This window comes from Schistocerca americana, chromosome 1 (assembly GCF_021461395.2).
Source record: "Schistocerca americana isolate TAMUIC-IGC-003095 chromosome 1, iqSchAmer2.1, whole genome shotgun sequence".
In the NCBI taxonomy this organism is placed as follows: Eukaryota; Metazoa; Arthropoda; class Insecta; order Orthoptera; family Acrididae; genus Schistocerca; species Schistocerca americana.
Window position 1 is genome coordinate 130,267,457 of NC_060119.1, and position 27,300 is coordinate 130,294,756.

Consider the following 27,300-nt stretch of genomic DNA (forward strand, 5'->3'; position numbering starts at 1 on the left):
GCTGTGGCCGAGCGGTTCTAGGCGCTTCAGTCCGGAACCGCACTACTGCTACGGTCGCAGGTTCGAATCCTGCCTCGGGCGTGGATGTGTGTGATATCCTTAGGTTAGTTAGGTTTAAGTAGTTCTAAGTATAGGGGACTGATGACCTCAGATGTTAATTCCCATAGTGCTTAGAGCCATTTGAACCATACTTCATTGTTTACATAATTTACATAAGTAAACAAGACTGGAGAAAACCGAATGATCTTGGCCCAGAATTGGTCACATCTATTTGCCCACAGCTGTTCCCTGGCAGCGTTTTGAGACAATAGTGCTGACGCTGGACTAAGGAAACTACTTCTGAATTTCAACCTGGGTCTTGATGGTTGATGGCCACAGAGTGGGTCTAAATGATATAGCCCAACCTATAGGAGAAAATCGGGTGATCTTGGCCCAGAATTGGGGAACAGCAACTGCACTGCCTTCAGCTATCATCAGCGCTTTGGTTCAAATGGCTCTGAGCACTATGGGACAACTTCTGAGGTCATCAGTCCCCTAGAACTTAGAACTACTTAAACCTAACTAACCTAAGGACATCACACACATCCATGCCCGAGGCAGGATTCGAACCTGCGACCGTAGTGGTCGTGCGGTTCCAGACTGTAGCGCTTAGAACCGCTCGGCCACCCCGGTCGGCTCATCAGCCCTTTACCACGGCAAGACTCAGGGCAGTACATGACTCACTCAGGGCAGCAAGGACAGCGGCACAGGTAGTCTGTTGTCATTCTCCTCCGCAGTCGCATTGCCTTAATCCTTTGGAATATCCCCATTTGACAAGGTTGTCCTGGATTTACTAACGTATGATCTTCGTCTGTTCGATGATCCCCAGGTGGACCAACCTAAACTACCTCCAGGGTGGTAGACATTCGGTACGTTTCATCCATGTTTGAAGTTGGTCACAGCTGTTCTCTGGTAACCGTTGGAGACACAGTGCTGACGTTGAACTAAGGAAATTACTCCTGGATTTCAACCTAGATCTTCGTGGTTGATGGCCACAGAGCGGGTGTAAATGATAATAGTACAACCTTTTTCCTTCCAACGTCCACAGTTACCTTGCCACACATACGAGATGGTGCAATACCTGCCAAGAAAAGATCGTGTCTGTAGGTGTCAGTTTCAGACATCTCGTCAAGAACAAATTTTTCGACTTTCAGGGAGCTTCAAAATACCATCGCATGTCTACGTGTTGGCTTCTGCCGCTTCAGGAAACTTCCGCATACCTCTGCGTGTATGTGGTCCCTATGTTTACATTAATCGCCATGACCCTACGTATATTTTACTGCAATGTCCGGCAGAACTCAACTGAGCTCGCCGATTTCAGTAGCGTCGATAATGCTCGAGAAGAACCAAGTCTGCATCTACTACACCTACGCATGCACTTCGCGGTGTGTAATGAAGAGCACTTAATTTCTCTATAACATAGGTGGGAAGGAGAAACATGTTACCGCAGTCTTCTTGGAACGTGCGATCTCCGACTTTTGACAGTAAACCTCTCCGTGATGTGAAATGCGCTTCTTGTAGCTTCGATCACTGGCGTTTGAGGAGCATCTGCGTCATTAACAAATGAACATGTGACGAAATAAGTTTCTCTTCTTTGTATCTTGCCTGGATCGCCTCGATCTCTTTTATTAATCCAGTCACGTTGATCAGTCGAGGGAGTGATTTGTAGGCGACTTCTTTCGGGGATCAGTCATATATCCTTTGCATTCTTGCAACGAATTCAGCCCGCATCTAGATTGTTTTAATCGATCTGGAAACCAACCCACGGACGCTGAAGTGTACACAGTGAAATTCGCAAAGAGTTGCATTTCATTAGATACTACCATAACTTATCAAAATGACTGCACTGTCTTCAAATAATCTTCTGCGATACACATACAAAGAATCAATGTCTTTTAGAACAGGGGTTCTCAAACATTTTTCGTCGCGTCCCACTTATGAAACATATATTACCCTTTTCTCCCCCTCACCCCATTTTTCAATCCTTCCTCAGCACTTATACTTGGTAAAAAAATGGCCCACGATATCTATTTACTTCTGTCTAGTTACTGCAACTAACACTCACAACAATTACAGTAATAATTATTATATTATTCGACAACATGAGAGTTCAACTTTTATTTAAGTACCAACTTGTATTTTTTCAATAGTGATGAAAGTTATTTACTTCCGATGGCAGTACTTGAGAAACCAATGTCTCCGTACATATCATGCAGTGTACTTGTTTTGCAGGATAAACAGCAGACGCTCTTGCCATGAACCCGGTTCTAGTTCCAGTAAATGCTACCGCCCCACCGGTATATCTACCAACAAATTTTGTCTATGATAGATAAGTTATCAACAAAAAAGGAATTGACACAGAAAGCCTGTAGTCCTCCCGTCCAGAGATTTGCAAAATAGGCAGTCCTCGTGCATTTTATTTTCACAGCGGTAGCACACAAAATCATAGGAAAGATTTCTTATATCAGTATTGGGGGTACTTGGATCACTTTCCTTTACAAGCTGTTTACTGTTTCCACTGAACACGCACTACAATTCAGGCCGCAGTTTACTAGCCTCGAAATGGCTACGGAAGGCTGGGAGAAATCGTGAGGTCTGTCACCATGTCTGTGATTAACAATCTATTCTTATAGTCCGTCTTGCAAGGAACTGGGGGTCACATTGTCAAGCGGCCTCTTCTTGTTACCTGTTGTTACATGTTTCGTAAGTAGATGGCCCTGCGGGTGTTCGGTGACGGGGAATGTGTGATGATATTAACACTCCAGACCTTTCTGAGTAAATCTGCTGACATGATCTACTGGTCAGTTCTTGTAAAATAAGAGAGCAAATTAACCATGGAGAAGCTTCATGGAATATTTGTTCGGAAGTCTTTTTCTTACACAATATATATCAAACATAAATATTTCAATAAAAGCCGGAGACGTCCCCCTCCCAGGGGGCGAGCCCTCTGGAGGGGGGGGGGGGGGGGGCTGGTTTAGAACGGAATCAGAGAGCACAAGGACTAGCAATATCTCTGAACGAACTGAGCTGGATTTTGGCTCAAATAAAACCACGGCAACCTGCATCAGAACTATGGCTACAGCCGTATTTTAATCTCCGTCCTCCGGCCGTCTAATCACAGCGATAGGTGGCTCGGTTTTTCCCAGTCAGGAGAAAGGACATATTAACTTTAGCGCTGAGCTATCGGGCAGCATGAACCGGAAACAAAGAGGACGCAAATACATTGGAGCCCATTAGTAGAATTTGTGATACTGCTTCGTCTTCCGGTCGGAGTTAAAAACGCGTTACTTTTTCATCGAGAGCGTAAATTTTCTGGGTAGGCCGCCATCCCCTGGCCCTCGCTGCTATCAAAATAGCGTTATACGAGAGGGTAACTATTTGTGGCGCTGAATAATTTATAGGGGCTGGCGTCGGGGGCGGAATCTGGGGGTCGGCCGACGCTGGCTGGCAAGCTGCCACGACACGTGTCGCTGGCTGCACGTGACGTGGTCACCGCTCAGGGAGAGGGGGAGAGCGTGAGATGAAAAAAAAAAAAAAAAAAAACAACAGGAGCAAGCACGCGCCGGCAACAAGACACGGCCACCTCTACCCAAAGACAAGTAAGGCGCGCTCAACACAGCTTCTTATCTGTCGAGCGGAGTGTCATGACGTAGCTCAGAAAGACTTAACTGTTGACGACAATTTCCTTGTGTAGGGTTCTCTTCGCCTGTGCGCCTTAAACTCCCGAGAACGCTCGGTATGTTTGACTTGAGGATAGGCGGGTTTTGTAGGATAGGATACAGGATGGAGGCTAACGTCGAAAGTATGGGCAGAGTCAGTAGTAAAGGTATACTCTTTGAGGGATGAACAATAAACTCATATGAATATATGCCTTGTTGTTAACACTATGAAAACAATGGGGCACTGGACAAATGCAGGTGTTACGAAATGAAACACAGGAAATACATTCGCGGTTGCGAATATGAACCACCTTTTGCTGGAATGACGGCAATGAAAATGTGTGCCGGACGGAGATTCGAACCCAGATCTCCTGGTTTACGCGAGCGGTGCCTTAACCGCTTCGGCCATCCGAGCACGAATCACGGCGAGACCCAAACTTCCGTATGTCGTCGTCGATGCGTCACAATCTGCAGTATACGTTACGTACATTCCTGTCCAGAAGGGACATATTTATTCAGACTTGAGGAACTTGCGGAAGTCCGTCTTTCTCGTTGACGCGGGGCAGCGGCTGATGATATAAGTAAAGAAAATGCACCACCACAGCCGCACTGTCAAAAAATTTATTTCAAACGACTGGTTTCGGCGCAACACTTACATCTTTAGGCCCACTGTCAACCAAAAGAGTACTTTCAATCCTAGGCCCATGTATCGTAGAACGGTTCAAATGGCTCTGAGCACTATGGGACTCAACTGCTGAGGTCATAAGTCCCCTAGAACTTAGAACTACTTAAACCTAACTAACCTAAGGACAACACACACATCCATGCCCGAGGCAGGATTCGAACCTGCGACCGTAGCGGTCGCGCGGTTCCAGACTGTAGCGCCTAGAAACGCTCGGCCACCAGCGGCCGGCTATCGGAGAACGTATTAAATACTAGTTGTTGTGGAGTGTATACATACGGAGTGTACTCTACATCGAATTATCACTCCTAATGTAAGCATTTCGCGACACATCCACGATATATGGGCCAAAGGATAAAAATAAAAGTACTATTTTGGTTTACAGCGGACCTGAAGATAGAGTAAGTGATGTGCCGAAACTAGTCGTCTGTAATAAATTTCTTTGACAATATGGATGTGGTGGTGTGTTCACTTTATATTGAGAGTCGAGGGCCTGGTATTGGCCAACAAACACGAAATAGCAGTGCCTATGTTGCTAAGAAGTAGAATGCAATACTTGCAATATTTTTGCAGCTCTTGTAGACACCTGCTGTGCTGAGCTCTTTCGTACATTCTTCACTTAAACACACACATGTAAAATACGAGCGAGAAGTTGCTCCTTTCTGTCTACCCCTCGCTTGTGGACCTTGCTCATTAGGCAACCCCACAAACAGTAATCTAATGGAGTGAGATCGGGTGACTTCGGTGGCCAAGAAATGACTCCACAGCGACCGATGCAACGCCCAGGACACATTTCAGTAACGTACAGTGTCACTCACCGTCCGGAATTTGCAGGAGCTCCGTCGTGCTGAAACTACATACGACGCCCAAAAGGAATACAGTATCCTCCAGGTACTCGCATGTGAGTACAGGTGAAGGAGGACTTGCGTCTTTCGCCCGCGATTTTCAAATAGGTGTATGATGAATACGGTTAAGGAAAAGGGCATATATTCATTCTAGGTTTTTGTTCAGAAGCACGTACCTCCCCTAGAAGCACGTACCGTTCCTCCTGACACACCCTGTGTAGTAGGCCCTTCGGTACAGTGGCTACCAAATGTGATCCCACTGTTGATGCGATACCAGTGTGTTATGCTTTCAAGCAAGTGTAATACCTCCCCGTTAGCACTTGTTTCATTTCACGTGAGAGGATCATTCTGACTTGCGTTCGTATCTTGTATCAGCATATGACTTTCAACGAATTAAGTCTAAACACATGTCTTAATAGGTGTCATGTATTCAACAGAACAGTTCCTGGTTGGTTTTCGTAACTATTGTCCACTTAATTATGTTATCACAAATGTATTAAACGTAAGAGTTCGTCGTTGGTTTTTGTTACCCACCCAGTTATGTTCTCAGCATAAAATACACATCAAATTTCTATTTATCTCGCTCTTGTAGAACATAATTGCATCATTTTTCACTTGTCACGGATGGAATATCCCACAAAAACCGTGTACCTTCGAAATATCATAAGTGAGCTCTGGCCACACGTCCTGGCGGCCCCATCGTTACCGAGCGACCTATTTGTCGCAATAGGAAACAAACCGTCGTTTTCTGTCGGCTCTAGCCGCTGCATGACAGGCGTCATGACCAGTATTTACCTAGGCCGACTACAGCTACACATTGCAAATACGGCCGGCCGCGGTGGTCTAGCGGTTCTAGGCGCTCAGTCCGGAACCGCGTGACTGCTACGGTCGCAGGTTCGAATCCTGCCTCGGGCATGGGTGTGTGTGATGTCCTTAGGTTAGTTAGGTTTAAGTAGTTCTAAGTTCTAGGGGACTGATGACCACAGATGTTAAGTCCCATAGTGCTCAGAGCCATTTGAACCATTTGAAGCCATTGCAAATACGAAGTTGTAAATCTCTGCCGAAACACCAAAAAAAAAAAAAAAAACACGCATGACGACACTTAAGAGGAGCATCACTTTGCTGGCCGCGGTGGCCGAGCGGCTCTAGGCGCTTCAGTCCGGAACCGCGTGACTGCTACGGTCGCAGGTTCGAATCCTGCCTCGGGCATGGATGTGTATGATGTGGTTAGGTTTAAGTAGTTCTAAGTTCTAGGGGACTGATGACCTAAGATGTTAAGTCCCATAGTGTTCAGAGCCATTTGAGCCATTTAGCATCACCTATACACACCCGCGTGCACATGATCTCTACCCTCGGAAGACATGAACGTCTTCGGAAGTGATCTACTTGCACATCTAAACTATTGCCGAAGAAGTCCAGCTTTAAAGGAACACAGCAGTAAATTCTTCGTTGGGTTTCATTTCTGCGGGTGGTCGCACGCTGGAGACCATTTTTTCATTCATTCTGTGAATCGAAGCCGTGCTGACAAGCTGCACTCCCCAAAAATAGTTCGGCGGGTTTGAAGAGAACCTGTATTACGGGTTCCGAAGCGAAGAGGTTAGCACTGAAAGAGTACAATGGAAACGCCAGTCAGACTGAAAGGAGAGAGACCAGATGAATGGACGAGTATTCGGAGAACACGTACGTGCTAACGTGGAGGAGGACAGGCTGGCGCGGGCGTAGTCCCAGGAAGGGCAGCTGAGAATTGCCCACGGCGGACCACGCGCTCGTCACCGGTTTGCCCGACACGATCAATATAGGTCGAGGCGACAATTAGCGGGTCCGCAGACGCCTGTACGTCCGGAAATAGCTCCCTCCAGGCGCCTCTCCCACCCCCGCAGTATAGCTGTTGCGTCTCCAATACCAAACCGTAGTTCCCGCCGTAGCAGAGAGTTTGTGGCAGTTGTGTGTGGATGGTAAGTGTTTATGTTTCCGCCCGAGACTTTTCAGATGATTTTTTTCCCCACATTCGTTGGCTTCTGCAAGTCACAACCAAACTGCCACATTCGGGCTAAGTTACAGACCAGTCTGTCACCAAAACCAGGAACTAGGTTTTCCAAATGTGCCTACATACCACCTGCGAAAGGCTTTTTCCCCACATTCGTTGGCTTCTGCAAGTCACAACCAAACTGCCACATTCGGGCTAAGTTACAGACCAGTCTGTCACCAAAATCAGGAACTAGGTTTTCCAAATGTGCCTACATACCACCTGCGAAAGGCTGCTTACTCCAGCTAAGTCCCAAAGCTACGCAGCGCGAAAATGTTGTTCGGAGCGATGTTCCAATTGAAAGTTATGGCCATTCTTACCTCGCAGTACTAGCACGGAAAGTGACCGCACAAAAGCGCTTGTGGACAACTGCGATGGCCTCTTATTAACGTCATCAAATTTATGTTGACGATGAGGAGGAATGAATGAAGGTGCTGGCGCTAATTTGTCGTACCACAAAGGCAAAACGTTCGGAGATCGGTGAGCATATTATAGCAGCAGGATACGACGCTGAGTGGGATCCAGCAAGAAAACTGGATACCGTAACTACCGCACTGACGATAGGAATAAATAATTTCTGCTATATTATAAGAGACAGTCACATGAGAACTAGACTAAAGGAAAAACGCAAATTATTTATTATTTCAAATGTAAGCGCCGTAACTGTGAATACACTTAACCAGCTGTGAGACAAGTGGAAAAGTGTTCCAATCCTACCTGCAGAAAAGGCACATAAGCACGCACTAACACCGCACAGAGCCCACTGCCTTTACACCGAGTTCTACCCGCTACCACCTGAATCGTTGCTGTCTTGTTATATACCGTACCACTGACATGCGACACCATTTTACTGCATTTGTCGGTATACTAGTTCTCACAGTAATACGAACGGCGCATTATTTATAAAATCCGGGAAGCGTCAGAGAACTCTGCTCTTGTAACGTACATGTCGGCGCTCGACGGTGTGGAACTCGCATGGACTGCGACTGAGCTGTTTGCCTTGCAAAACACAAGCATAAATTATGCAGAAGCGGCGAAACAAGTCTGAAGAGCTTCCACTGAACAGTTCAGTGGCCCAGCAAGTACTTGTAAACAACAATTAATTACAAATTAAACAAGTAAACAACTGTGCAATTTATCGTATACATGTACTGTTTTCTATGTATTTCTCTAATGTAAAAACTGTTGTTAACTGATTTCTGATTGAAAGCGTAGATGATTTTACGTCTGTGTGCTGTGTCACAACAGTCGGAAGAAAAATAAGCTATATGCTCACTGGACATTTGACATGATGTTATTTGCCATTCTGAGAACAGCTACAAGTAAAATAAACATTTCTATGAAACGTCGTGACACTATGATATTCAGTTTTCACTGCTACGGAGGACACCAAGGTATAACCTCTGGCGTTTCGTAATCAGTAAGAAATTTCATTTCTCAAAGTTCCGCACGACCTTAAATATATGTCTTCCAGGCAACTTCCTGATCTTTTGTCATTCACTTTTTTTAGTTATTCGCGAAAATTCGTTCGAAGCGAAATGAATTTCTCTCGGCGGCGGCAGGAAGGCGCAAATGCCGCCCTTACACGGTAAAATTCACGCGTTATAGCTGTCTAAAGAACAAATTGTTTTTCTCTTACAGAATTGTCGTAAGCAGTCTGTTTGGTATATACATATCATATTCTACATCTACATACATACTCGGCATTCCACCATACGGTGCGTGGCGGAGGGTACCTCGTACCACAACTAGCATCTTCTCTCCCTGTTCCATTCCCAAACAGAACGAGGGAAAAATGACTGCCTATTTGCCTCTGTACGAGCCCTAATCTTCCTTATCTTATCAGCCTCAAATGCTGGTTCTCTAAATTTCCTCAGTAGCGATTCACGAAAAGAACGCCTCCTTTCCTCCAGAGACTCCCACCCGAGATCCTGAAGCATTTCCGTAACACTCGCGTGATGATCAAACCTACCAGTAACAAATCTAGCAGCCCGCCTCTGAATTGCTTCTATGTCCACCCTCAATCCGACCTGATAGAGATTCCAAACGCTCGAGCAGTACTCAAGAATAGGTCGTATTAGTGTTTTATAAGCGGTCTCCTTTACAGATGAACCACACCTTCCCGAAATTCTACCAATGAACCGCAGACGACTATCCGCCTTCCCCACAACTGCCATTACGTGCTTGTCCCACTTCATATCACTCCGCAATGTTACGCCCAAATATTTAATCGACGTGACTGTGTCAAGCGCTACACTACTAACGGAGTATTCAAACATTACGGGATTCTTTTTCCTATTCATCTGCATTAATTTACGTTTATCTATATGTAGAGTTAGCTGCCATTCTTTACACCAATCACAAATCCTGTCCAAGTCATCTTGTATCCTCCTACACTACAGTCACTCAACGACGACACCTTCCCGTACACCACAGCATCATCAGCAAAACAGCCGCACATTGCTATCCACCCTATCCAAAAGATCATTTCTGTAGATAGAAAAAAACAGGGGACCTACCACACTTCCCTGGGGCTCTCCAGATGATACCCTCACCTCCGATGAACACTCACCATCGAGGACAACGTACTGGGTTTTATTACTTAAGAAGTCTTCGAGCCACTCACATATTTGGGAACCAATCCCATATGCTTGTACCTTAGTTAGGAGTCTGCAGTGGGGCACCGAGTCAAACGCTTTCCGGAACTCAAGGAATATGGCATCCGTCTGATACCCTTCATCCATGGTTCGCAAGATATCGTGTGATTCTGTACATCTAACTAATCACATGCACGTATCATTACATAACTTTGTATAAATACTGAACCATTTCATTGCATAAGTGTCTAACAATATTCAACCATTTCTTCAGTGATAGGATTGTAAAGAAACAGTCATGGAATTGTGAAGTTCATAAGACGCTATGATTCTCAGTTGTCAGTACTTTATATGTCATTTGAAGGTGCAGAGGGTAAGAAAGGAAAGGAAAGGGGAGAGATCACTGCTGTCAGTTTCAATTCGACATTACGCGGAATCGCCGGCGACGAGTAAAACTGTGTACCGGACCGGAATTCGAACTCGGGATCTCCTGCTTACTGGGCAGGTGCGGTAACCACTGCACGGACTACCTTCGGTCGCCTCACGGCCGATCCACACTACCCGCAGCCTCTGTCCATTTCCTCCATGTTCGCTATTCTGAGATTCCCACAGGTCGGACGTATTTGTGCATTCACACTGAAGGTGGATTCATCGCCCAGCTAGGCCTATCAAATTACATGAATATGCTGTGTCTCTTCTTTCGGACATCCCCGAAAGGACAGACACCACACATTCATATGTCAGTACTTTCTTGGCATTATTAAGTGGTGTCGCCTACAAGACACTGACGAAATGAGATGGCAGGTCACATCTAACCTTCCTTTGGAGGTTACCCCTCAGGTACTCTGTGGGATCTAGATCAGGAGATCGAGCAGGTCACTACACCACTTGAATATCGTGTCTTTCAAACCATTCAGACACCGCTACGGCAACATGTGGTCTAGCGTTATCATGTATATAGGGGAATTCAGCCCCATACCCTTCAGAGAACGAAGGCACCAAAGCTTGCAAAATGATTTGAATTATGAATATTTGCTCGCTGTTTTCCTCTTACAAAACTGAGGTCCTGTTTCCTACTGGTCACTATTCTTCCCCAGACTTTGACAGAAGCTCTCTGAAATTTGAGGATCTCCTGTACGTTCCTAAGCCACCTTCTCGCCGTTACATGAGCACCCAATTTTTAGTTGTTTCTTGGACAATTTTGAGTGTGTACATTGACAAAATAATATAGCACATCTGAACTGAAATGCATAAAAACTCATGAATCTAAAACAATTGTTAGTGAGGTAAAATACACACTATGCACACTACAAACCACACACTGAAGATCACCTAACCACTGGAGCGCTTCTTTGGAGGCATTGTAGATATCTTTAATTCCTCCTCCTTTGAAACAATAAATGACACAATTAAAAATATTTTCCAGAATTTGAAGTTCACGGCACACACAGAAAGGATCATTTGCAATATCCCACTTTGTCATTAAGCTTTTCTATGCCACGTTCGAGTTCTTATTCTGTTTGATCTTTTTCGAGAGGAACCTCTTTGATCACGTCATCAATCAGGGACCAGTTTTGTGGACTGTTATTACGCTAGTGCTCCTATCAACCCCTTTCTTCCTGAAAACTAATCTTCGGATGGTTTTCCAGAGTGACGCCCTCGACTTCAGTCGATTCTTTGCGTAAATGATGATGAATCAGGTACTGCACTGGTTTCATATATTCTTCCACTCCCTTTTTTATTGCAGCTTTGCGTCTGATGTTTGGTGGTTGGATACTGGGAAGCACTGGACGGCAGGTTGTGGGGTCGGTTTCAGTGAGCCACTTATGATCCTCATGGATTCACTGAGCTCCACATCAACTTTTTTTTGTGTCTGCATTGTGGGGCGCAGTGTGTTTGCGTCGCTTCCCCATGAACTACCTAGTTTGGCTAGTATTACAGTTGAGCTCTATCAAAACTATGCTACAGTAGTTTTTGTACAGTACATAAATGACGTAGTAAATGATAGGATTTCCAGTAGTATTGATATCATTGGTGGGGAAAGAAACATAAATGATTATGTAAGAGAGAAACTGGAAACCGACAACTTCTCTTTGTTGTTTTGTACATAATTAGAACCGCACATCATTTCGTCTTAGTGAACTGTATATTTCACACCCTTAAAGAATATGAACTGCATTAGATAAGTAAAAAGAAAAAAGCTGATCGTATTACTCCTGCGCTTTTATATAACCAAAGCAATTACTTTTGGTTTAAATGCAGTTTACATGCACAGACATAAATAAATATAATTATTGTTAGCCAGCCGGTGTGGCCGAGCGGTTCTAGGCGCTTCAATCTGGAACCGCGCGACTGCTACGGTCGCAGGTTCGAATCCTGCCTCGGGCATGGATGTGTGTGATGTCCTAAACAGTTAGGTTTAAGTAGTTCTAAGTCTAGGGGACTGGTGACCTCAGATGTTAAATCCCATAGTGTTCAGAGCCATTTGAATTATTGTTATCTTGTACTCAAATGGTTCAAATGGCTCTGAGCACTGACTTACATATGAGGTCATCAGTCCCCTAGACCTTAGAACTACGTAAACCTAACTAACCTAAGCACATCACACACATCCATGCCTGAGGCAGGATTCGAACCTGCGACCGTAGCAGCAGCGCGGTTCCGGACTGAAGCGCCTAGAACGGCTAGGCCTCACCGGCTGGCTATTTTGTACTCAATGGAATGTTCTCTATCATGATGAAAGGCAAAAGTTCCCTGTTATTATTGATAAATGCGAAAATTGTTTACAAATAAAAGAAACATGTTTTATCTAAGTTCGACTATGTATTGAAGCGCTATGTTTGATATATCGTTGTTTCTATTTTACCTTTTTCTTGAGGAAATTCCGTTTTCTAGCGCTGTATGATAAATCTGTATTGTTTCTTTTATTTCTACTACACCATCCTTCTGTTTCACATTACAAATCAACAATTTTCGAATAAAAACTGAATTAAACAGTGACAGTATCAATGTTGCTTTAAATACTGTTTGATTTTAAGCAACAGACAGCAGGGTAACTATGGTTCGAATGGCTCTGAGCACTATGCGACTTAACATCTCAGGTCCATGCCCGAGGCATGATTCGAACCTGCGACCGTAGCGGTCGCGCGGTTCCAGAATGAAGCGCCTAGAACCGCTCGGCCACCAGCGGCCGGCGCATAACTATGTTGAACAAAAATATTCCGTAGGCTACTTGGCCCTTTATCTATGCTCACTCAGCTTCTAGACTGTTCACTGCTTCCGGTTCTTAGGGGAATCTAGTAAGACACTGATCGCATACGTAAACAAAAAGATCGTGATGAGGTAACGCCTGAAAGATATGCAACACACTTAACTTACAGGTAACGTGGGTACGACATTAATTGACCAAATCTACTAGGAAAAGTACCCTAGTCTGCGCTTAGTTGTGGTAATTTACGGTGCCTACGATAGCTTTACAGCTCTAGCTAGCAGGTAGCTAGCTAGTATAGGTAGTATGGCTCGCATGGCTAGTATAGTGTTTCTGGATTTGAGGTTATTTATTTATTTATCGTATGGCTTTACCAGTGCAAGTGCGGTATTGACATCGTAAATTTACATAACATAACATATAAATTCAAACATACATACACACACATATATAATGATATAAACAGAACAAACACCAGTCATTATTAAATATGAGCAAAGTTAAAGTTAAAGTCAAAAAGTTATGTCCAAATGTGACAGCCATTTAATGGCAGCAGGGCTGGCCTGCACGAAGTCTCTCCAGTCACCACAGAATCTTCGCAGTGGGCAATCTTGCACTAGGTGTTGTAATGTTTGTTCATCAGTTTCACAGTCACACATTGGGTTATCATTGGCGCCCCATTTGTCCAGCATGGATTTAGTTCCCGCGTGTCCAGTTCTGACACAGTTAAGCTGGCACCAGATTTAACGATTAAGCTGGATTCCTGGGAGTTGTTGGCTGGGGTCCTCTATATTGTGTCTCGATTTGATGTGTTTGCTTCACTTACTCCAGGTGTGCTTGTATGAAAGTGTGTTCCCATGGGCTCTAGCTAATCCGCGTTGCGGTAGTTACGGGGCTTAAGTCGGCGAACACACACGGGAAGCGCAGTAAGCAGTACTTCCGCAGATGACACATCAGCACGAGCAGTTCTGAGCTGGAACAGCCGTGCTGCCACGCTGTAAGCAGGGGCGCTTCGTTGCATCTGCCGCCAGGTGGTGCTGACGCTGACAGGGGTGTCACCCTGCCTGTTGCTGTTGGCGAGAAAACAGGAAAGCCAGCTGGCGGCGGCAGTCAAAGGACGCCGGGGGAGCTGCATCCCCTCACATGGCAGCTGCTGGCACGTGCCGGAAATCACAGCTGCACGGCGCCCAATAGGGTCCCAGTTTCACACCCTGCGGCCGTGTCTCAGGTGGAAAGTTTTTTCGGGGACCAGCTGCTCGCAGCTACCGGCTAGCAGTATGGGGTGCGAATGCTGCATTCGTAACACAAGCGTCAGTTTCCCGTAAAGGCGCGTGTACACCAACGACCGACAGAGGTTTGAGTAGTTCAAAGTCTAGGGGACTGATGACCTTAGATGTTTAAAGTCCCATAGTACTCAGAGCCATTTGAATCATTTTGAATAACCAGTACTCCAGCAGCGGCAGTTGCTTAGCCGTGCTGCTGCGGTGCTGTCGTTGCTGGATTAACTGCTTATTCTTTATGTTTTACTGTCCCTGTTAATTTGTACATATCGACAAAACGAAGAACCGCTAGGAAATGTAGTTCATCCACGTAAGAAGTGACACACAAAACGTTTGTTCGACCGGTCTTAAGTATTGCACATCAATCTCCTACACTGGGGTTGGATTAATAGAAGAGAGAGGCCAGGTCCAGCGAAGAGCGGTGCGTTTCGTCGCGGGATCGTTTAGCCGTCGCGAAAATGTTATCGAGATGGTCATCACACATCAGTGGCAAACGCCACAACAAACTTTTACTACTGAAATTCCGGCAGAGTACGGTATGGGAAGAGTCGAATGAGATGTTTTGAGTCATCAGTCTTCTGACTGGTTTTATGCATCCTGCTACGAATTCCTCTCCTGTCCCAACCTCTTCATCTCGGAGTAGCAATTGCAACCTACATCTTCAATTATTTGCTCAATGTATTCCAATCTCTGTCTTCCTCTAAAGTTTTCACCCTCTACAGCTTCCTATAGTACCATGTGAGCTATCGCCCGATTATCTTAAAAGATGTTCTACCATCCTGTCCCTCCTTCTAGTCAGTGTTTTCCTTATGTTCCTTTCCTCGCCGGTTCTGCAGAGAACCTCCTCATTTCCTACATTATCAATTCATCTAACGTTCAACATCATTCTGTAGCACCACATGTCAAAGGCTTCGATTCTCTTCTCTCCTGGTCCCACAGTCCATATCTCACTACCCTACAATGCTGTGCTCTAGACGTATATTCTCAGAAATTTCTTTCTGACATTGTATGTTGTATGTTAACCGGGGCCTAGAAACGACGGCGAGGCGCCGTCCCCGCCGCAGCCGCAGTGGTCCACGACCCCACTACGACTACCGCAGTCCACTTCACACCTCTACAGCCCCCACCAAACCACTCTTTCAGGGTTATTGTGCGGTTCGGCCCCCCCCCCCCTCCCCTCCTCCCAGGGAACGTCTCACACCAGACGATTGTAACCTCTATGTCTGCGTGGTAAAGTAATGGTGGTGTAGGTGTACGTGGAGAACTTGTTTGCGCAGCAATCGCCGACATAGTGTAGCTGAGGCGGAATAAGGGGAACCAGCCTGCATTCGCCGAGGCAGATGGAAAACTGCCTAAAAAACCATCCACAGACTGGCCGGTTTACCGGACCTCGACACAAGTCCGCCGGGCAGATTCGTGCCGGGGACCAGGCGACCTTCCCACTCCGTTAAGCCGTGCGTTAGACCGCTCGGCTAACCTGGCGGGCCTCCTGACGTTAAGACCTATGTTTGATATTAGTAAACTTCTCTTGGCCAGGAATGCCTTTTTCGCCAGTGCTAGTCTACTTTCAACATATAGGGGTATGTAGTTACAGATATTTTAGTTGGCAACTGAGGACGGTCTTCTGAACAACATTACATCAGTATTTACGTCTTTGCAGACTCTAGTTGGCGACAGCATTAACGGCCTCTGGGTGCGCAGCTGACAAGGAATGGTGCGTTGTCAACTCGACTGAAAGTGCATAGACGACACCTACGTTTCTGCACTTAGGGAACGTCGCGGACCGGTTGGCCTAAATCTGCCTCACGTTCGAAGAACGACTGTCCTTTAAAAATAAGTTCCTTTGCCTGTCTGTTAATCATTTGGTGTGTTTCAGCCATTATATGAAAACTCACAGAACACACACAAGCACTCCGTCTTCAGGCCACAAGTGGCCCATCGGGACCATCCGACCGCCGTGTCATCCTCATAGGAGGGGCGTGGTGTCACCACACTGCTCTCCCGTTCGTTATGACGGTTTTCTATGACCGGAGCCGCTACTATTGGGTTCAGTAGCTCCTCAATTGGCATCACGAGGCTGAGTGCACCCCGAAAAATGGCAACAGCGCATGGCCGCCCGGACGGTCACCCATCCAAGCGCCGGCCACACCCAACAGCGCTTAACTTCGGTGATGCGACGGGAACCGGTGTATCCATTGCGGGAAGGCCGTTACCACAGAACACACAGAATACAACAAAATCAGTCACTCGTAGCTTCACGCACGTGAAACACGACAGAACGCTCAAATATTATGGAATTCTACAAAATAGGGAATCCAGAAACAGAATTAATGCTGACCAGCTAACTGTGTAGCTGTCTAAAGCGAATCCCCGACCCAGACGCCACAAATGCTGACGTAGACTGTACTAATTACAGTTATAAGGAGTAGTATTTTTTAGGGTTGTTACTACCTCCAGATATATGTGGCAAGATAGTTTCCCCTCGGTAGGGATCAGGTGTTAAGTGTAGATGTGGACGCAAATCGGGTAGTCCATACTGACAGGCGTACTCCACTCAATGGTAGATGTACGGCCGTGCAGAAACCACCAGGTAGGAAACTATGTGACGTGTTTGCGGCAAGATTGTTAGACACAGAGAAAAAGAAAACATACACTGAAGCGGTTACATGCTAAGGTATCTATGATCACAGTATACACACACTTATACTGCTAGGACGCTGTGTATGACCACAACGAGAAAATTCAAGAAATTAGCTAATACGGAAATTTACAAACAATCATTCTTTCAGGGAATGGGGACAGCAGAGGAAAACAGATAGTGGTACCAGAAGTGCCTTCGTAAAGTGGTTTGGCTGTGGCCGAGCGGTTCTAGGCGCTTCGGTCCGGAACTGCGCTGGTGCTACGGTCGCAGGTTCGAATCCTGCCTCAGGCATGGATGTGTGCGATGTCCTTAGGTTAGTTAGGTTTAGGTAGTTCTAAGTCTAGGGGACTCATAACCTCAGATGTTGTCCCATAGTGCTTAGAGCCATTTGAAGCGTAAAGTGGTTTGCGGAGTGTAAATGTAGACAAAACAGGCATACTAGATGGCTCGTGGCACGTGCAATGATTCGCTGTTGTTGCATGGCGACGACTGTAACGGGAGAACGGCGAGTAGGTGCGTGCTTAGCAGTGTCGGCGCCGCCCACGGACCGCTGAAGTGGCTGGTCTGGGAGCCGCCCACGGCAGCCGGCGGTGTCAACCTGCCGTGGGCGACGCTGGAAGCTGCAAGCCTCTGACGTATTTATGGCTGCGTGATAGGTCGTTACCTCCAGCGAGGCGGGCCTTGCGTCCCCCACCGCTGTCTCTGCGGAAATCTGCTCCACTATTGACAGCAGTGCTGTATCCCAAAATCAGATTGTCGGTAAACAGGAAGTCATTAAAGACCATGTTGTTATTATAGTCGCTATAGTTAACAGAATCAATAAATTCATCCGAAAAGCAAGGAGAGTTTCTATGCTCGGCGGAGTAGACAAGCAGTGGTCAACATTCTACAGGAGGTGGTAAATGGAAATGCCGTGTGGCTAGGGCCTCCCGTCGGGTAGACCGTTCGCCTTGTGGAAGTCTTTCGAGGTGACGCCACTTCGGCCACTTACGTGTCGATGGGGATGAAATGATGATGATAAGGGCAACACAACAACCAGTCCCTGACCGGAGAAAATCTCCAACCCAGCCGGGAATCGAACCCGGACACAGGAGGTGGTCAAAAATATGTATGGAAACACAAGAAACACGTAACACACTGCTACGCCTAATACGGTGTGTGACACACGGTAGCATTTAAAACAGCTTCCAGTCGTCTCAGAACGGATAAATACAAGTCCCCTGCTGTTTTCAAGCGACTCTTGTACCATTCTTCCTGCAAAACAGTGGCAAATTCTGGAAACGATGATGGGGGGTGGATAGCGTTCGCGCACCCTTCTTTCCAAAACAGTCACAAAGGCTCAATAACATTCAGATCTGGTGACTGTAGTGGCCAGTGCGGAAGCGACAGTTTATCCTTGTGTTCACAACACCAGTCCTGGACGATGTGTGAACGGGGGCCCCGTCGTCTTGTAACTCTGCATTACTATTGCGGAACAAACACTGTACCGTGTGATGGACCTGATCAGCCAAAAAAATCACATAATACGTAGCAGCAGCGAGATGTTGCAGAGCAACCGTGGGGCCCCTGGATTACCACGATAAGGCTGCCCAAGTTATTAGAAACAGTGTGCAACAGTACTCATCCGACCAAATTACTTTCTTCCATTGCTTCACAGTCCAGATTTTATTGCTTCGCAGCATGTTTTTGAGCCGTGGCGGCTGGCGCTTGGGTGTTCGGCTTGCATCGCTGATATCAATATCGGCTGTCCTGCTGTCTTTGACTGCTCCCCCGAAGGGTTTTCCGGGTGAACGTGTGACGAGTGAGTCTCCCGTCGGCGTTCAACGAGCCAACTTGTGCTTCGAAAACAAGCCCGCGTCCCTAACCGTGGTGCCTGGGCCTCGCCGTGCTCGCCGCCCTTGTCTTTTGGCGTTCGCAGGATGTGCGGTACCGATCACTGGGCGCCTTGACGTGTAAAATTGTCGTAGGTTCGCCTTCTCTCGGTGAACAGCTTCCCAACTCGTAATTTTCAAGCTCCAAGTTACGTGGTTAACTAAGAAGATTGTTGAAGCTTATTGTGGCATGGGTAGCTGCCGGAAATGATTCTGAACTTGATTCAACAGTGGCCATTTTAAGGAGGCTGATGTTCCTCATTCCGTTTTTGATCATCCGTGGAGTGTGTGTTTTAAGTGGATGTCGTGCAAATTTTAACTTTTTTTAGGACATATTGACCGCTTTGGGACTGGCTGCGGTTGTGTACGTGCCGGGCAGCCGTAGAGTTAATGATTTAATCATTTGCCACGGCAGCACTTGGTATTTTTATTTAATGTTGAAAGTGCCTTAAGGCAACTGGAAGTGATCTCTAAGTTTCTTGCTAATTTACTGGGAGACGGGTAACGTTAGAGTATTGCTCCTTAAGCGTTTGGGGGCGTGCTTATTATATATTCCAGTGTGGCTGTGATTTGACCTTGTTTTCATTGCAATCTATTTGTGCTGCAGGCCATTTGTTAAGACTGCTCGTTCCCTGGCGTCGGCGCTGTTATGGATTCTTTTCAGGACCGCTCATTGTGGGGCCAGTCGGAATATACGGGGTGAAAAGTATTTAAACCGACAAACTCTGGGAGGTTGTAGGGGACATCAAAACAAATACTTTTCCCTAACGTCATTTTTTCCTATGAGGATTATGTAAACTGGTGGAGGCCGTATTACGCTCTTCACTTGTTAGAGACCGCATTACGGTCTTCAATTGTTAGAGAGCGTGTTACGCTCTTCAGTTGTAGACAACTGCTGTCCACCAGTGTAGTAGTGCATTGTCTCTGTTTACTAATGGAGCGATACACCCGGAGTGAGTACACTGACATGGTTGGTGCGTATTACGTAGCGCACGACAACGGACGAGCTGCACAGCGGGTTTATCAACAACAGTACCCTAATCGCCATATCCCGCATCATACGTCCTTTGCTGCTGTGTACCGACGTCTGCGTGAGACCGGGTCATTTAGCAGATTACCTGGTCAGGGACGCCGTCGCACGGTAAGAACGCTGCAATTTGAGGACGCTGTCTTGCAGCATGTGGAGCGGGATCCTTCAATCAGCACTCGTGCAAAGAACAGTCCTTTGAGAGCAATTGTTACGTCCATTTCACTTACAGCGTGTCCACAACCTGGAACCAGTTGATTATCCACCCAGAGCACAGTTTTCGCAGTGGTACCTGGGACACTGTGAAATGCATCCTACATTTCCATCCTCTGTGTTGTTTACCGATGAAGCAACGTTCGGGCGTGATGGAGTCTTCAACATGCACAATTCGCATGTTTGGAGTGAGGATAACCCACATGCCACAGTTATTAGCGCTCATCAAGTGCGGTTCTTCGTTAATGTGTGGGTCGGTGTTGTTGGGGATTGTTTAATTGGGCCGTATCTGCTACCTAGGCCATTAAATGGCAGGCACTATTACAATTTCCTCGCCAGAGCATTGCCGGAATTGCTGGAAAACGTCCCGCTCCCTACAAGACAACGCATGTGGTTCCGACATGACGGGGCGCCGGCACATTTCAGTCGTGGTGTGCGTCGATTCGTGGACCGACGGTTCCCAGAAACGTGGATTAGCAGAGGTGGTCCTGTACCATGGCCTGCTCGATCCTCAGATATGTCCCCTCTGGACTTTTTTGTTGGTTTAATTAATTTGTCGCCAGAGATATCTTCCTCTACCGGTTTAAATACTCCTCACAGGAAAAAATAACATTAGGGAAACATATTTGTTTTGATGTCCCCTACAACCTCGCAGAGTTTGTCGGTTTAAATACTTTTCACCCTGTATACAGATATATGCCGCCTGCTATGTGACTCTGTGCGCAAGACGTGGGGAGTGAACGCTCGTATTGCCTGCCGGCCGTAGCGTTATTGCTTCCAAACACGCTGTTCTCTAAAGTGCAATTTGGGAATCATTCTGAGTCATTATGTCCGTTAATTAAGTGAAGCCACCTTGTTAATATTGGCGTTTCTGTAAGTCATTTTATTGGTTGAGTTATTACTAGTTCTTCTTACTTAACACTTACGTTAATCATTTGTGTATCTTTAATGAATGTGCAGCTTGTTATTATTCCTGTGTGCAAGTTTTCGACATTGGTTGGCCCACTTTGTATTTTTAGTATAAGCATGTTTCACTGTGGACCTTTATGTGGGCAGTTCAGTTTTATTAAGCTTTACGATATCTTCGTTCTTTATGAAGTTGTGGTATTATGTGGCTGTGTAGCTTTGGTTGGAAGTGTATAGTGTTATTAGTCTCTTGAAACATGGTTAAACAAGAACGACTGTTTGTGATCGATTATTCACCGCGCCTGCTATCAATGATTCTGGTTGCGGACGCAAAATAATATGATTTTTATTCGCGTTTATGTAATTCAAAGTGATGATTTGTATATTGCATCAGTAAGAGAGCAAATGTCCGAATTGAATTTTATCAAAAAAGTCTGTTTTCAGTCAAATCAAAATTGTAAAACAATCACAAGCTTGTCCATCATCAGTGATCCCGGGCTTCCCATTTCCTTTAAATAACTGTCGTGAGATTGTAATTTTGATTTTCTGAAGAACTGAGTAGTACCACGGTTCAGTTTTCCTGTTACGGGCATTTGCTGCACTGATCACCGGTTCTTGAATTCTAGTGAGCCCTCCAGTCCCCTGCTTATGGCGCTCCCTCCGTATTGGTTTTTTGCAGACAGGGTTGGCGAGTGCGATATTCAGTTCTGCAGTGACTTTTACAGCTGACGTCCTATTATTTTCCGTCACACTCCTCTTCAGTAACAGTAACGATCACTCACTGCGTTGTTACTTACAGGATGATGTTTATCTGCTTTGCCCGTATACAATATGAATCTTCAACGCGAAGTACTCACCATTTGCTCGAGCCCTGAATTCACTTAGTTCCGACGTAATGCTCTCACAAGTACACAGACAGGTTCTCTGCCCACGACTGACACCTGTAATGCCTTGTGCATATGGCATAGGTTCAGTTCGTGATCAAGTACAAAAGCGCTGTCATCAGCATTTATGTTCAAGCATGGATTTGTCACAGTGTTTCCTTTATTTTTAGCCAACCCCTGTACTAAAAATATGAATGAACATCATTTATTTTGGCGATTTATCTGGTACCAAGTATGTAATCATTCGCTTTGTTGTGATTTATTCAACCATGAAAATGTTTTCAATCCACTACACGCTCACCATAGATGGAGATATTACAAGAGCATTATGCTGTGGACCGCGTGTAGCTAGATGCATTACTAATGCTGAGTACACAAATATACACAGTATTTAACTTATTCACTTTCTGTGAATCAGTGTAAAACCAAGTGCAGCTAAACACTGTGTAAATTTGTATAAATAGTTCGTTATTGTTGTGGTCTTCAGACCAGAGACTGGTTTGATGCAGCTCTCCATGCTACTCTATCCTGTGCAAGCTTCTTCATCTCCCAGTACCTACTGCAAACTACATCCTTTTGAATCTGCTTAGTGTATTCATCTCTTGGTCCCCCTCTACGATTTTTACCCTCCACACTGCCCTCCAATACTAAATTGGTGATCCCTTGATGCCTCAGAACACGTCCTACCAACCGATCCCTTATTCTAGTCAAGTTGTGCCACAAACTTCTCTTCTCCCCAATCTTATTCAATACCTCCTCATTAGTTATGTAATCTAACCATCTAATCTTCAGCATTCTTCTGTAGCACCACATTTCGAAAGATTCTATTCTCTTCTTATCCAAACTATTTATCGTCCGTGTTTCACTTCCATACATGGCTACACTCCATACAAATACCTTAAGAAACGACGTCCTGAAACTTAAATCTATACTTAATGTTAACAAATTTCTCTTCTTCAGAAACGCTTTCCTTGCCATTGCTAGTCTACATTTTATATCCTCTCTACTTCGACCAACATCTGTTATTTTGCTCCCCAAATAGCAAAACTCCTTTACTATTTTAAGTCTCTCATTCCCTAATCTAATTCCCTCAGCATCACCCGACTTAATTCGACTACATACCATTATCCTCGTTTTGCTTTTGTTGATGTTCATCTTATATGCTTCTTTCAACACACCGACCATTCCGTTCAGCTGCTATTCCAGGTCCTTTGCTGTCTGTGACAGAATTACAATGTCATCGGCGAACCTCAAAGTTTTTATTTCTTCTCCATGGATTTTAATTCCTACTCCGAATTTTTCCTTTGTTTCCTTTACTGCTCGCTCAAGATACAGATTGAATGACATCGGGGATAGGCTACAACCCTGTCTCACTCCCTTCCCAACCAGTGCTTCACTTTCATGTCCCTCGACTCTTATAACTGCCATCTGGTTTCTGTGCAAATTGTAAATAGATTTCGCTCCCTGTATTTTAGCCCTGCCACCTTCAGAATTTGAAAGAGAGTAGTACACAGCTTAATCATGTATCACATACATTACATAGCTTAATAATGTATATTAGAGAAAGAGATAAGAGATTTGGTATGCATAGCACAAGGCAGTGCACTCAGTATCAGTACTGCATCTAGCTACACTCGGTCAATAGTATAATGCTCCTGTAACACCTCCATCTGATGGTGAGACTGCAGTGGCTCGAAGAGATGTTTACGATTCAATAAATCTTATCAAAAAACTGAAAAAGCGACTGGTTGCATATTTATCACCAGTTAAATCGCCAATTTAAATTACAGTCGCAGTTAGTCATCCACAATGGTTATGCACAGATCATTTAATTCCAATGCGGTGGACGTAGATGCATTGTGAGCAATATTTAAACTGAGGTGCATAATATGCATTGCTCTCTGCACATGTGCCAACTAAATCGAATGATGACTGAAGCTAGCCATTGCGATTTAATGATAAAATTTGAAAAATGCTTAGGAAGCGGAACTTGTTGCACTCATATGTGAGAGAAGGCGGCAGAAATGCCGCCAAATAAAAGTTGATAGAAAATCGTACGTCTACAAGCTGAGCTATGTGTACACAAATGCTAGCGGAATAGCTTTCCACGAATCTTACAAAATTCTGGAGAATGTCTAAGAGGATAGAACTCGTCAACTAGGTTGGTGTAGCAATAGAAGACAGCAAAATAAAACTGGAGTCTCAGGCATCACACTTAGAAGATCATTCCCGCAAGAAGTAACCATTCTTCGCTCCCCTCACAAACTGTCATATGGATGGCTTAGAAATAAGCATCCCTGGTGTTGAAAAACAAGCAAACCACATGAAAAACAATAGGCCTCAGGCTGTCACAGCATTTCAGCTGGGTTTTACAAAGAGTCTCTACAGCACTGTCTCTTCTCTCAGCTCGCATTTATCGTGAATTTCTAGCACAACTAACAGTCTGAAGGGGTTGAAGAAATGTGTAAGTTGCTCCAGTACATGAAACAGAAAAAATGCGCGAATTATAGACCAATATCCCAAACATCGGACTGTTGCAAGATCCTTGATCATATTCTAAGCTCTAATGTAATGAGTTTCTTTGAGATAGATAAATAGAGAGAGAGAGAGAGAGAGAGAGAGAGAGAGAGTCAACACGTATTTTGAAAGCACCGCTCATGCGACCCAACACTTACCCTACTCACAAACGATATCCAGGGAACTGCGTATGTAGGATCACTGTACATTCCTCGATTTCCGGAAAGCTTTCCACACGGTACCACACTGTAGACAACAAAGGTTGCAACACAGGGATCAAGTCCTCAAATCTGTGACTGGTTTGAGCAGATTTTGAGTGATGGAGCCTAGTGCGTTATCTTGGACAGCGATTGTGGTAGGACCACACATGTTCTCCACGTACGTAAATGATGTGTCTGATGCGGTAGGCAGCAACCTGAGACTGTTCTACTGATGGCGCTGTCGTGTGCGAGATAGTGTTGTCGTTGTGTGACTGTAAGGGGATTCAAAATCAAGAAAATGGCTCTGAGTACTATGAGACTTAACTTCTGAGGTCATCAGTCCCCTAGAACTTAGAACTACTTAAACCTAAATAACCTAAGGACATCACACACATCCATGCTCGAGGCAGGATTCGAACCTGTGACCGTAGCGGTCGCGCGATTCCAGACTGAGGCGGCTAGAAGTGCAAAATTCATCTTGCCTTAAGAGCCAAATTAGGTACATTCGATCTCGTACAGAGGCACACAGGCATTTATTTTCCTCCGGCTCCTGCCGGCCGGTGTGGCCCAGTGGTTCTAGGCGCTTCCGTCCGGAACCGCGTTGCTGCTACGGTCGCAGGTTCGAATCCTGCCTCGGACATGGATGTGTGTAATGTCCTTAGATTAGTTAGCTTTAAGTAGTTCTAAGGCTAGGGGACTGATGACCTCAGATGTTAAGTCCCATAGTGCTCAGAGCCATTTCAACCATTTTTTTCCCCCGACTTCAGTTATGGAGTGGAACAGGAAAGGGAATTACTACTATTGGTAGAAAGTATCCTGCATCATACACTGTAAAGCGGCCTGAGGAGTACGTGGCAATATGTAGCTATTAATACAGCTGCAAAATACATGTCACGCATTTGCAACTCGTTACAAAGTTTCAAAGCGATGAAATATTTACTCGAACCGTCCAGTTCCGGGTGGAAAACAGACGATTGTCCGTTCGAATGTGGTTGTCAGATGGGTAGTAATGTGTGCAGAACACCAATAAAACCTTTTACAGTTGAGTGTACTCACCTGGTGACGTATCTCCAGCTGCACTTCGTCCAGTTTTCTCTGCAGCTCCAGCACGATCGGGTCGTCCTCCAGAATAACGTAACCATTGCGCTTCGCGTCGTGCATTTTTCCTGTACGTTCTGCGAGTCGTTCAACAACTGTGAATATATTCCACCTCCAGTCCCAAATAGAGTTACCGCGGACCGCTAGATCACAATACCGCACATGTGGCGGCACACTGACCCGCTGTGGTGATGAAACACACGCGCACCTCGGCGTCCGCGTTCGCCGCGCTTACTCTCTGCAGCTGCCGGTGAGGGTATCCGGACGCGATAGCGGCTGGCGGAAGGAAACCCGCTGTGGCCTACACAGTGGATAACAGAGCAGTGGCCTCGCGAACGCACGCCAACGGCGGTGCGTCTGTAAAGACGACGAGACTAAACGCAGCGGTACAGTGTAGCCTGCGGGCCACTGAACACTGAGGGGTACCTGCTGTCGAACGGGTCCGCAATTAGCTGCGGATTCGCGTAGGTAGGCGGAAAAGGGAAAGGGGGGCAACTCTGGGAAGGGGGCGACGTCACCTCGCCGGCATCACCGACTGCTTTGTGAACGGTGACGCAACGGACTGTGACGTCGGCTCCGCGAACGCCGCTCTCCTCTTAGCAGGCTGTTGCCAAACACCACAAGCGTCTCATTCAGAAGCTCAGCTGGGACGCCCAACATCTCTTTACCAGGCGAGGTGGCGTAGTGGCCACACAGTGAACTCACAATCGGAACACGGTTCAAATCACCGACAGGCCATTCAGGTATCGGTTTTCTTAGTTTCCCCGAATATCTTCAGGCGAATGCTGGAACGATTCCTAGCGAAATGGGGAGTCCCGATTTTCTGCATCCCTACTCAAACGGAGCTTGTGCTTCGTTTCTTCTGACTCCGACGTGGACAGGTCATTAAAGGCTAATCTACAGGTTACTATTTACAAAAGTAAAAAGAGTTGACAGCCACTGTCAACAACGCTGTTTACTAAAAGTAAACACTGTCGTTACCGGTTTCGAATCGATACACGCATCGTCAGATGGCTGTCCAAGTCTGTAATTACGAATAACACGAGTGGGTGCATGTTTTTGACTGTGGTGAAACATACAAACGTTTATAACAATTTGTCCATTTTATTTGGACTGTTGAGCTCCGTGGCCGTGGATAATGATATTTTACTATAAAAATACAGCGACCAGCCACTTTTTTAATGCGTTTTATTTATGCCAATATGCATTTCGGGTTTGCACCCATCTTCAGCTGGCAAATTACATGTATCTTCAGTTTCTACAGTGGTACAATATCGACAGCAGTTTGGATGATGCAGCTGGCATTCTCCCCTCCTTGTTTTTTCTTGGCCTTTCTTCTTTTTTGTAACAGCTCAAACACTTTTTGTCACGTATTTTACACATGGCGGATAACGCAGTGCGTCTGTGTAAAATACGTGAAAAAAAGTGTTTGTGCTGTTACAAAAAAGAAGAAAGGCCAAGAGAAAACAAGGAGAGGAGAATGTCAGCTGCAGTATCCAAACTGCTGTCGATATTTTACTACTGTAGATACTGAAAATACATGTAATTTGCCAGCTGAAGATGGGTGCAAACCCGAAATGCATATTGTCATAAATAAAACGCATTAA

At 45.6% G+C, this 27,300-nt stretch overlaps 1 protein-coding gene across 1 annotated transcript in view; it reads right to left on the reverse strand.

Moving 5' to 3' along the window:
- The window catches only part of LOC124550668 (rhotekin-like), a 481,694-nt gene extending 455,923 nt beyond the window's left edge, over positions 1 to 25,771 (reverse strand). Inside the window, exon 1 of the mRNA XM_047125403.1 lies at positions 25,652 to 25,771. Within this exon, the coding sequence (XP_046981359.1) occupies positions 25,652 to 25,756 (105 nt within the window). The 5' untranslated portion in view covers positions 25,757 to 25,771. The remainder of the gene's footprint in view (positions 1 to 25,651) is intronic.
- Between the last annotated feature and the right edge of the window lie 1,529 nt (positions 25,772 to 27,300).